The sequence below is a fragment of the Cornus florida genome, unplaced genomic scaffold, assembly GCF_030987335.1.
Source record: "Cornus florida cultivar Cherokee Brave unplaced genomic scaffold, ASM3098733v1 CherokeeBrave_3.0.0_Hap2_Chr10, whole genome shotgun sequence".
In the NCBI taxonomy this organism is placed as follows: Eukaryota; Viridiplantae; Streptophyta; class Magnoliopsida; order Cornales; family Cornaceae; genus Cornus; species Cornus florida.
The window spans coordinates 71,889,779-71,903,366 of record NW_026775580.1 but is presented as its reverse complement, the minus strand read 5'-3'; the positions used below and the strand labels follow the sequence as shown (position 1 = coordinate 71,903,366).

At 35.4% G+C, this 13,588-nt stretch overlaps 1 protein-coding gene across 1 annotated transcript; it reads right to left on the bottom strand.

Annotated features, from left to right (window-relative positions):
• Nucleotides 1–1,307: 1,307 nt before the first annotated feature.
• On the bottom strand, nt 1,308–1,844 carry LOC132277832 (uncharacterized). The gene is made up of 2 exons (XM_059779673.1): nt 1,743–1,844; nt 1,308–1,685 (listed from the first exon to the last, which is right to left on the bottom strand). The coding sequence occupies exons 1-2, from the start codon at nt 1,842–1,844 to the stop codon at nt 1,308–1,310; spliced, it is 480 nt and encodes a 159-aa protein (XP_059635656.1).
• Nucleotides 1,845–13,588: the final 11,744 nt, after the last annotated feature.

The window sequence follows — 13,588 nt, the reverse complement described above, 5'->3', positions numbered from 1 at the left end:
GGTAAAGGATACTTGTTCTTGATGGTGGCATGATTCAACTTCCGGTAATCGATGTACAACCTCAAAGAACCATATTTTTTCTTAGCAAACAAGGCAGGTTCTCCCCATGGTGACACACTTGGTTGAATGAAACCTTTCATCCTCAAATCATCAAGCTGCTCCTTTAATTCTTCCAATTCTATCGGTGCCATACGATACGGTGCCATAGAAATTGGTACGGTACCGAGCATCAAATCAATAGTCTACTCCACTTCTCGGTATGAAGGCAACTCCATCAAGTCTTTCGAAAAGACATCCAAAAAATCACAAACAACTGCTGGATAAACCCTTTCCACAATATCATCTTCTTCGACTAAAAGACTAGCCAAGAAGTAATCACTACGACTTCTTTCACGAATCCCGTAAAACGATGAAGTGTGAGAATCATTCCAATCTCCCACGAAAAAGAAGCAATCCCCTTCGGGAGTGTAAATCGTGACTCTTCCTCTGAAGCAATCGATCGTAGCATGAAATGAAATCAACCAATCCATTTCGAGAATGACATTATAACCAGTCATCTCTAGGAGGATGAGATCAAACACAAAGGTCCGTCCGGCGATCACAATGGAACAATCTATCACAACTCTGCTCAAGGACACTGAAACCCCAACTGACATGTCAACACACAGCGCCCAATCTATGAAATTAACCTCTAACCTCGATGCCAGTGCAAATGATGATGATATAAAGGAATGAAATGCATTAGAGTCAAACAAAACATGAGCCCAAGAACCAAACACTTGAAAGATACCTCGGAGATCTAATAGTCCAAAAGATACATCAGCTTGTGCAAGTGCAAAGACACGTCCCTGCGGTGCCTGTGCTTGAGAATTGCTAACTTGAACACCTAACTGCTACACTGACACAGTAGGAGTATCCCTCCTAACTGGCCGTAAACCCAGCGAAGACATAGCAGGCTGTGGTAGTGGCGGTGGCCTTAAACCTGACTGAGCCATAGCTGACTGTAACGGCCTCTACTGTGACCCTCTTCCACTACCCGTGCCTGTTCCTCGATTTGGACAATCCCGAATTATATGGCCTTGCTAGCCACACCCATAACAAGTTATCGGTGCTACAGAAACTGTAGACGATTTCAAAGGACAATTGGGCTTGAAATGTCTAGGCTACTGACATTTAAAACAAATAACTCCACTCTTATCTGACCCAGCTGGCATAGGAGTAGTAGGAGCGGATCGTGCAGACTGCTGCCCCTGAAACTGAGATGATCTACCCTTATTTCTCTTCCATGAAAATCCCTCTAAAGATGGTCATGTATTTTTCTTTTGCTTCCACTGCTCCCTTCCTGCATTCCTATCTTTAGCCTCCGCCTCTAACATCAATGCCCTTTCCACTGTCTCCGCATAAACTTTGAAGTATTGAGCCGTTATCAACGGCCTTATTTGATAATGAAGGCTAGAGACAAACTTCCTTGTCTTGTCAACCTCATTTCTCACTAACTCAGGAGCAACGCGAGAAAGAGAAGTGAACTTGTTCTCATATTCCGTCACTGACATATTACCTCTGATGAGATCATCAAACTGCTTTCTTAGCTCCCACTTCTTGGTATCCGAAAAATACTTCTCATAGAACAACTCCTTGAACATCTCCCAACTCATCTCCTCAACTTTGTGCTGATTGGTGACTGACTTCCACCAAAGCTTAGCATATTTAGAAAACTAGTAGGTAGCCAAGATGATTTTCACATGATCATCCGTCACATCCATAGAAGTCAAGTGGGTTTCCACTTGGTCCATGTAGTCGTCAGCTTCCATTGGCTCTACACCACCCTCAAACATCATCGGCATTAACTTAGAAAATCCCGCAATCAACTTGAGATGTTTTTGTGCTAACGTCTCCTCAACTTGAACTACAGGTTGTGGTACCAGCTGCGGAAAAGAAGTAATTATTGCCCTCAAGGCATTCCGCAACAAGCGGTTCAATGCTAGTTCCGCCGAACCTCACCCACTTCAGCGGGTGTCACAACATCATCCCTCCTGGTGGAAACACATCTAGGAGGAATCAAGTCCCTAAGAAGTGTATCCTCATCCACTTGCTCCGCGGGATTGGAGCTAGAGCTCTCACCAATATCACCCCTTGTCGGCCTAGAGCTAACTCCCTTTGGTTCTTTTCGTGGTGGTATCGTGCAATAAAACGAGAAAATGGTTCAATAATGACGACACCAAAGTCCAGCAGTGGACAACTCAATAAAAAATGATGCAAAACTAACACTTAGCATGCGAACAATAACACAATTACATCAACAGAAGCATATATGCACATAAGCACGTAAGCAAGTAGTCAGTTAAACATGCTTTTCACATAACAAATCACTTTAGCATATAATCCACATAATCAATGCAAATGCCATCCCATGCAACCCTAGGTTGGCCTCTACCCGTCGTCCTGATGGTTTTCGAACCTTTGCTGTGATACCAAATTTGTAACGACTCGAACCCGTGGGTCCGAACTATTAACCGGGTCCTTACCCCGAACCCGAGGTTACCTAAGTCATTCCCATCATTTCTAATGTCAAAACATCATTTTTAAGTCATAATTATACTCCACAGCTGCTCAATGCAAATCACGAAGGCTCAGGCTAGATTACGTCGGAGAAAAGAACATAAAGAACAGAACAGATGCACTTCGATCAACCAAAATGGAGCTTCGGTCGGCCGAAGCAACCTCCTCTGTACCGGTCGACCGAAACAGGCATTTCGGTCAGCCGGTTGAAACTTCAACAGTAACTTAAGTCTCTGGACAAATCGGTTGGCCGAAACAGGTATTTCGGCCGGCCGAAATGGCTCTGCGTGCAACTTCTGCTACTGAGAATACTGAAATCCTGAAAATGAATAATGGTCCATGGAAAACTTTGCAAATCTGCTTCAAACTTGTTCTAAAAACACTTCAAGTGGTAAAACTGCATACTATGCTTATGATCATCAACATTTTGATATGATACAACATCAATAAAACCATTCAAATGAAAAATCATGCATAGTCTTTACATTTAGATCAATTTACATCAAAATGGTGCTAAGGTACATAGTTAAATTACAAGGACATACTAACATGCTTAATTACATTCCAAAATAAAGCTTTTACAAAAGGATGGCTCAAAGATACAAAAGATAACAAAAATGAACTTCTAGCACCCCATCAAGCTTGTGGTGGATTGTCATCCGTCACCTCCTTCCCATGACCTGAAAAATGTTAAATAAAAGGGTGATCAAATTGCTCAGTAGGTGGGACCTAAGATACACCTCTTGCTGAATCTAAATAATGAATAGAACAATAGGGAATGAGATCATGCTATGCTGGGAGAAATACAACATCAATTTCAAGTCCAAATGAACAAGGTGGTGCTATGAAATGCAATAACATGCTATATCGCTCCCAATTTTCAAAAAAAACATTCATCATTTTCCAAACCGTTAATATAACCCGTCCTTTGGTGACTCCTCGGCGACACGAGAGAAGGATTGGCTACTGTCCCTGACCCTTGGTACCTTCGCGGCGTCATTTGGGGCCCAAATAGCTCAACCACGTTAGGGTGTTTTCCATAGTTCTCTCTAGGTTACATTAACGCAACGGACCCTCAGTACCTCCTCGACGTCCGAGTTTTCCTCAAAACCACTTTGTCAAAACTTTTTCCCAAAGCCCCTTTTTCATTTCAAATCAAATTGTTTCCCCTTTTTATGGCCAATGATATGCATGAATATCTAATGCCTTACAATGCTATGACAATAAAGAGCTTCAAAAATTCATAAATTAACATGTATCTATATAGCAATTTCTAACAAGTTACTAAGCACATAAATATATAAAATCAACAATTAAGCATACTTTTCACACAAATCAACTTATACGCACAGTCATAAACTTCATACACAACAATTAAATCATTTTAGAGGCAATCAACTGAAATTAAGTATGCTTGATAACAAATATTGTAAAAAAATTCACAAAGGTGCAAGACATTGGGAATTAGAAACCCCTACCTTAATTTTGTAGAAAATCCCTCAAATGGGTCCAATTTTTTAAAAATCCTAAGGTGCACCAAATGATGAAAATCTTGTACTCACACGTAAATCTCGCCGTGCTCTCCGTTTTGCCGTAAATGGCACCCAAAAATTCCAACAATTGAAGAAGTAATCAAGGATTGAAGCTTTTAAACTAAAAATAAATAAATAAATAAATAAAGAGAAAAGTGAGGGAGAGAGAGATTTCACGGGGAGATAGAAAATAAGAGGCCAAAATGGCCTCTTGGCCACACTAAACATATTAGTGGTGGGTTCCACCACTAAAATCCCATCTTTTTCTTTTTAATTTTATACATATATACAGACATCAATTAAATCACAACCACACACATTATTTAAACAATGTAATTATGCCCAAAATAAATGCACATTGTATGCAATGGACCCAAAAAAAAAATTCCCGTACACAACGATTTCAGTAGCGGGTCCCGCACAGGACCGTCAGGCTCGAAAAACAAAAAAAATGCAAAAATGACAATCTTGCATTTCAAAGAGTCCTAAACTCAATGAAACGCCCTAACCAACTCTCGGACACGACCGGTACACTCCACTGCGTCCGGTACACAAAACGGGAAAAGACGAGGATGCCGTTGCAACAACAAAAATTCCAAAAAAATGAAAAATGGTGAAAAATGGAAACATTACAGAGGCAAATTACGAGGCATTGTTGGCAGGACTAAGATTAGCCAAAGAGCTTCAGGTAAAACATCTCCGAGCTTATAATGATTCATAACTTGTAACTAGACAGGTGATAGGTGAATACACCCCCAGGGAAGAAAAGATGAGCGCATACAGAGAGGATGTGGAAAAATTGGCAAAAGGTTTTGACATAATAGAATTCAGACAAATTCTAAGGGAAGATAATCCAATTGCCGACCACCTGACTTGCGCAACCTCAGTGGCAGATGATTCGATGGTCAGACTCATTCCTGTCGACGTTTTGGATACTCCGAGCATCACAAATGGGTTGCTGGTACTGGTCATACCAAGGGAACAGAGTTGGATGGACAAAATTCTAGCATACCTAGAAAGAGGAGATCTCCTCGACTCAAAAAAAACAGCTCGGCAGTTAAGATTGAAAGCTGCAAAGTACTCAGTTATCAACAGGCAACTCTTCTGACGCTCGTTCTCGGGTCCATATCTCAAATGCCTGCCTCCCACGGAGTCAAGAGAAGTCCTGAGGCAACTACATGAAGGAGAATGCGGAAATCACTTCGGGGGAAGGTCATTAGCTCACATTGCCCTAACCCAAGGCTACTTCTGACCTTATATGGCAAGAAAGGCCGAAAAGTATTCCAGAAGATGCGATAATTGTCAAAGATACACACCCCTCGTGCACCAACCACCAGAATAGTTGCACACCATGAGTAGCACATGGCCTTTCGCTCAATGGAGAATGGATGTGGTTGGACCCTACCCCCGGCTACCTTACTTCGATTAGGATACTGCTTTATACTGCACTTTACACTTAGGCTTCAGAAAGCCTTTGGCGCCTCGAGCCTTTAACAACTATGAGCAGGAAGGATAAGATGAAGCAAAACATGATGCTGAAGAATCAATCACATGCACTGAAACTATCAGAACACCATAAAAACAAGGTGATTTGGACAAAGCAAGAGAATGAAAGAAAACAACTTCAGGAGTTAGATCACCATTGGTAATATCAAACTTTGTTGGTTTTTGAGAGACCAACATTACTGTACTCGTCCGTATCAGCTAATTCACATTGTTTGGAAGTATATAATCCGACCAGTTGCAATTTGATCATTCATACTATAATTTTTAGTCCTAAATTTATCTCTTATAATAAAATAAAATAAAAAATTGCATAACTAAATAATTTGATTAAAAATATTTTAAAACGCAATAATTATGGAATGATATTACATCAATTCATGTCAAATATATGCCAGAAAACACCCCAAATAGCAAATATGTCAACACACGAGAAAATTGAAATGTGGCAACATATGTTATATTAAGCACGAGTGGGAATGAATAAAATGAAACTCTGAAAGGGAAAGCATCATTTTTCTTTCACCTTTTTTTCTACATGATGAACGTTTAAAATCTAGACGAACTAGAATTAGTAAAAATACAAACTCAGTACAAATTAGCACAAAAGGACAGTTTAAGATCAACAAAATAGAAGAAGGAAGTAATGCGGGTAAGCAAAACTTTGATGAACTCATTTCAAAATCGAAATGAAAGCAATCAACAGATTGTGTTAGAACTAAAAGTCTAAATCTAATTAGTAATTGTGTCGGTGAGAAATCAAACTAGACGATTGAAATCGAAGAGAATGGACTGATTGAAGAGATCGAGTATCCCTCCGGGGTTCTTCGGTTATGTCTCTCCAGGTTCTTCACCAGTGCGGGTAGAGTGTTTGTAAAGCGTGCATTCTATTGGTTTAAAATTTTGTTGTCACTCCGATTAAAAATTAATAATATCTAAATTTTTTTAAATGAAGGACAAGAAAGTAAGGCTTGTTGGTTTATAAATATGAAAACATAAAATTGTAAAAAATAATAATAATAAATAAATAAATAAACGTTTTCTGAAAATTAAGTTATAATTACTATAAAAAATTATTATCTGAAAATAATTTTTTACTTTTTGAGTTCTAAGGAATTGTTTTTAGAGTTACAAATCAAATCAAAGACACCTAAAATAAAATTTGACCTCCTGCGTACCTACTTTTGAAAAAAGTATAGAATAACTTTGGATCCATCATTTTTTTTTTTTAATGATTTAGTTGAAACTCTCTGTTACCAGTAGGTTAATTGGTGCTGCTGGTGCATATGTATATATGGTATTCATTGATGCATATCAGTAAATAATTTGGAACTTTATCTTAGGAAAAATTACGATCCAAGTCATACCTTCTCCTTGTAATACAAATACAATAACCATCGGGCATTTTCTCAATTATTTAGGGTAGGCTACATGAATCATCTGTTTTCAATTCGTTCTATTTAAGGTCATAACATTAGTCATTTCAATTCACATGCTATCATATTTTTCTTTACTAACTCTATTTACGTGAATTTTGGTCTTCCACTTTCGCAGTATTAGTCTTTCACTTTAACCGGCACATTTAAAAGGTCTTTTTTGCACATGTCTAAACTATCTTAACCTATTTTTTATTATTTTATCTTCTGTTGGTGTTACTCCAACCATCTCCTAAATGTGATCATTTCTAATGTCATACCGCACAACCATCACAACATTTGTATTTATGTCACATTCACTTTATGCAAATGTTTTTTTCAAACTGTCCAACATTCGATATCATAAAGTATGGTTGATCTAACAATTATTTTATAGAACACCGCTTTCAATTGTAAGGATATACATCTATCACACAATATATTAGATGCACTCCTCCATTTAACCCATTGTTCCTTTTATATGATTAACTTCATCTCTAATTCATCCCTCATTTTGTTTTCCCAGACTTCCCGCGTTGAATAAATTGTGATCAATCATTTACTTGTAAATTAACAAAATTTAGTTGGGATTTCTCCTACAATATTGTGTAGATCTTTGAGTTTTTGGTTACTTTAAACCTGTTGTTGCCCCATCCTTTTATGACTGCTTGCTTTATAGAGTGTTTGATCCTTTTTTATACAAATGTAAGACTTCAACCCTCTACCTGAAGCAAAATATACGATGCATAACTCCATTTAGTGAGAAAAAGAACTATATATTATGCCTAAGGTGACTAGAATTAGAATGAAAATAAGAAAGGAAGTGCATGCAATCAAACTTATTTTTTTCCATCTAGTAATCCCTCTTTTTTTACCAAGATTTTTGTGACCTAATAGTATCTTATTTATCTTTCAAAATGGAGGGTGAGAGTTCAAGTCTCGTACGGACAAAATATGGATGCGTCAGTCTTTCTTTTACATAGTTGCAGGAGCCTATCAATCGCATTCAGTATATAAAACGAGAAGAAGAAGAATAACCAGCTAGGGGATTTGATTGGTTAAATTAAGTTCCATCAGTGCATATAGTGTGTGCATTGTATTCTGTAACGTTGATGGGATAAGGTTATCATCGCGCGCCATTACAGAGACAGCATTAGGTGGTGGTTACTTTGGTTGATCAACATGACCGAGCAGGAAACAAGTGGAGCAGGCAGGGGCGGAGCCAGGATCTTGAGGTTAGGAGAGCCAAAATTATAAGTAACATTTCTTACTTAGAACTTTGGGAAAAAAAAATATATTGCATAGGTAAAAATATTTTATTATTTATTATATTCATACAAAAATATATCTATCTAAATTTAAGAAAGGAAAAAATAAAAAATAAAAAATAGACACACCCACACAAAAATACATATATACACACAAAATTTATATAGAGAGGGGAACAAAAAAAACTTTAAAATTAACCTGGATTGCAATATGCATAAAAATTATCTATATCAATGAGAAAGAAATGATTCCTTAGGTCAAAAACTTTTTTTTTTTTTTTTTTTCCTTCTTATGAAGTTACATTGAAATAACTCAATAAGGAATTGTAAATTTGTAAGGATATAATCTTTTTTTGTGTGTGAAACTTGTCTCTCTACACTCTCCTAAAAAAACAAAAATAAATTAAAAAAAAAAGTAACAATTGAAAATTTAACAAAACAATAATTATGATAAAAAAAAAAAAAAAAACACAAACACATTAATAAAATAAGAATTTAGATTCTTGAATCATCAATTTTTGTTGATATTCAAAGCTTCAAATGAATTCCAAAGAAAAAAAAAAAAAAAAAAAGTGATCGAAAATAATCATGTATGAGACGGAATATACCTGAAGCAAGGATTCGTCCACCTGCAAAACCACCAGACTTGAATTGCTGAATCTCTTCACCACTGTTGGATATTAGCTCCCTGATCACCGGATTGTTGTGTTGATTAATTTCACACACCACTATTGCTGGGCTGCTTTGTATGTATACATTGTTGTTTCTTCCCATTGGGCCATCAAGGCTGTGTGTGTATAGCTTTAATGAGTTAGCATATGGCTAACTTCTCGGCTGTATCTTTTCTTCAAATTTAATGTTAAATTTAACTTTCAAAAATAAAAAGAAAAAAGAATCGTGATTGAATTGGAAAGATTTTAAAATAGTCACATTATGGAAATAACTGCATTTGATTTTAAATTTTAAGATAGTCACATTAAATTTTTATATGAGTTAATTTTTATCGAGAGTCTATAATCGTCATTTAAATCACTTTCCTTTAGATTATATATAAATTATCTTTTAAATGGTAATTAAAGAAAGAAATTTTTTTTTTCTTAGGAGGGCCAAGTATAAAAATCCAAAAGATTGGGGTGGGGGGGGGGCCTAATGTTATTGCATATCACACAGAAAACATATGCCAAATCAATCTATAAAATACAATGAGATATGGGGGGGGCGGGGGGGGGGGGGGGGGGGGGGGGGGGCCCTAATGTTATTGCAGATCACACAGAAAACATATGCCAAATCAATCTATAAAATACAATGAGATATATATATATATATATATATATATATATATATATAAATAGAGGCTCCCAAGTTTCCTCACAAAAGCGTGAAAAAGTTTCAAGAGTTTCAACGAGAAATGATCTTTGAACCCTTCCAGAACTTCATAAGCTTCTAATTTTTAGATATGCAACACTATTGTGTCAAACAGTCAACTCAGGCCTGCTAAAATATGATTGTGTTTAAGTTTATTTTAATGTGTCAAGTTAACTCGGGACTCGTTTCAATTTGATATGACTGATGAAAATTATTAGGTCAATCTTTTTTTAACTCATTTATACACTTGTTGTCACTGGATTCAGGGATGGGCTTAGGTGGGCTCCAGCCCATCCAAAAAATTAATTTTTTATTTTTATTTTTATTTTTATTATACCTAATTTTAGTCCCCTCCAAAAAAAACATATAAATTATTATTACTATTAATCTCTCCAAAGAAATATTAACTCACCTCATTGATACATTATTTGTTGTATATATATATATATTATTATATTACAAAATTCCTAACTTTTCTCCCTCTGGAACGCCACCATCTCCACCCCCCGGCAACACTACCATTCTCCTCGTATCATATACATTTATATATATATATATATAAGTCTAATATATCTGGAGAGAACTTTGATTCAATTATGCTTGTTAGTTGAAATAGATGCACGTTTCAATTGGAGAAACACTTGGACTAAGAATCCACTTGTTTTTGGTGGGAAAGGCTCAAATTTAATGAACAATACGAAAATGATATTTTGTTAATTTCTGTTTAAATAATACTGCTGTTTAATAAAATTTAAAAAATGTTTAGAAATATCGAATCAACGTCTTAAAATTAAACTAAATTTCTTTCAATTTTATTTTTATGCACAACACGAGTAATTAAGTATTAGCATGAATGCACTCTTACTCACATCCTATATAAATGTTTGAGTTGAGGGTGTAGTTGTCACATTCCTTTAATTTAGGGTTCATTGGATTTGGAGAATGGGAGAGAAAAGTAAGAGATTTGAGGAGAGACAACTTATCCTGTAATTGTTCAAATTGAGCAAGGAAAAGAGAAGATTTGGGAGGATAGGCAACCCAAGTTATTTGAAACAAATGAATTCCTGTTTTGCCCTTATTACAAAATAAAACAGTCATTTCCTTTTCTTTTTTAGTCTTTACACTATCTTTTCTTACCATATTGTAGGGTTACCACTATATATGTGTGTGTGTATATATATATATTATTTTTCCTCATTACTTATCCAAACAGATAAAAAATTAATAATATTCTCTTTGTTATAATAACAAATGTTTTCATTTCCTTCCAAAAAAAAAAAATGAAAACGGACTGAAAAGTACCATAAATTGATGCATATGTTGGGTTGGTAAGGTCTCCGTACCCAGGTTTACTTATATGCTTCAAGATCCATATTTAGATCCACTCCAAGCCCGTATCGAATAAAATTTTAAAAGACCCAAAGCCCAAGCCAGTACACTTTTTTCAAAATTAGTTGGGCCAACACACAAATCCGAACTTGTGCATGGTTGAAAGTTGAAGGACAATTTAAAAGAACTTCGGTTTTTAACGCTGACTTTTAAATGTTTTATGAGCTTGACTACACTTAAAATATTATCATTTGTTGTGAAGGTTTATAACAGTGAATCACGATCCCCTTCAGTACAAATTTTTGTATTACATTTTATGTACGATTTATATCAAGAATGTAATAACATACAATACAATTATATCGAGAATGCAATACCAATACAAATGTACATTTATTTGCAACATATATATAACATATACATCAAAATGTGCGACATTCATGCATTACTTAATTGTCGTTGTAATAGTGTTGCATCTTCCTTATAAAGGTATTGTATTCTCAATGTAATATAAGTACACAACTAAGTACAATACATGATACTGTAATTGAGAGGATTCCTTTGCTATTTTTGTAGTATCATTATTTTATGTCCATATAAACTCTCTACGTGTTTGGTACAGTAGTAAAGAAAAGAAATGTGACAACATTAGTTAAAAATAAAAAAATAAAAAAATAAAAAAAAAACGAAAAAGAAGAAGAAAAAGAAGAAGAAAATATTGTTAACCACTCATCGTGTTTGGTTAATTAACAAACGTAAACAAAGAAAATGATAGTAATCATGTTTGGGAAAATAAATGAAAGGAATTTATTTCAATAAATTTACTATCGTACCATTTTTTATAAGTTTTGTCTTTTACAAAAATAAGAACAAATTCGATATTAACAAACTTTCTAAGTTTCATTAGAAATGTTAGTCTCTTTTTTTTTTTTTTTTTTAAGAAAGATTACAAAATTAACTCTTCATTCATAATGTTTCATTCCGAATCCCTCCATTTCCTTTGAAAATTTATATCAAACATAATAATTTATCCCCCTCAGTTACTTTTATTTTCTTTTCCTTTTATTACCCTCTTACCAAACTGGGCCTAAGGGGAAGGTGAGCAGGTGGAGTCCTACATAAAATGGTGGGGTGCGTGAGTGCATGTGTTGCTTACTAATATCCTTAGACAGCACCACCCCCTTTTTCTCCTAAATTTGAAATTATAAAAAATAACTTCAAAACCCTTCTTTCGTGTTTTTAATTCTAGAAAAATTGTCCTCCTTCATCAAGTTTAGGAGTTTTTGGTCTTATTATATAATATTAGTAGAAGAAAATCTATTCTCGATCCATTAAATAACATAAAAACTTTAATCTTATTACATGCATTCATGAGAGGGGTGGGATAGAATTTTTTTTTTCTTTTTTTTTCTTCTTATAACACGTGTATCGATTCTATAATATATATTATTCAAATCAAAAATGTGATTTAAAAATAAAACCGCAAATACTTATCTCCCAAATCTTTACCGATGAAATGGCAGAGAAAAGCGTGAATATATACAACCACTGTGAGGAAGAAATAACTCTCACTCCCACAAAATACTACTCCTACTAGAACTTACTTTGATACTCCACGAGGGAAGAGCTGAGTGAATGGACTAAAGGAAGCAGGAAGCACTGGGCTCGAGAGGACGCAATTATTGGGACTCGCACACATCATTCAGCACCCAATTTTTTATTTTATTTTATTTCAACTTTGCGTACAAAAATCAATATGATAAAATGAAATTATTTCTACCCAATCATAGAATCACGTACAACTTACTATTTGAGTTATGACCCTACTACAAGTCTACAAGCCTACTCTTTTCCATTGCCCTTACGGTTAATGGCTAGGCTGTAAATAAAGACGTACCCAATTTTTACTTTTTTTTTTTCCTCAATTCCCAATAGGGATTTAAAGTCTCAATTTTGTGCCGTAACAGATATGATGGCAATGTTGCAGAGTTTAATTCAACCTATATATATTCAAAATAGAAAATTTTCTCTTCTAAAATATCTAAAAATTTTAATCTTATGTTGAGCTCGGGTAAAAATAAAGAAAAAAAAATTGCCCCACATTATATAGATATTGTCCTTTTTGCACACATGTTTCGATTCTGTTTAAAACGCATTTATATGATTAAGGGTATCCATGTCATCAAATCAAGAATTGATTTTAGGTTAAAATCCATTCCACAGTTAAACATATGAAATGACCATTTCATTAGCAAATAAATTTTTTTTTAAAGAAAAAATTAAGTTCCTAAAATACCCTTATATTCGAAGTCCAAAAACCACTATCGCCATCATTAACTTCCACCATCACCGCATTCCACCACAACCATCGCCGTCTTTCACTCCCGCCACCTCCATTGTCTTCCACCACAGTCATTGCCATCACCACAATTGTTGTCGCCTGTAACCATCACACCGTGTTGCTTCCACTCTCTTCCACCATCGCCACCTCCACTGTTACCACCACCGACTTCCACCATTGTCACTGCCTTTGACCATCGCCACCTCTATTGTCTTCTACCACCGTTATTGCCGCCACCACTTACATTGTTGCCGCCTTCCACTAGCCACCACTGTC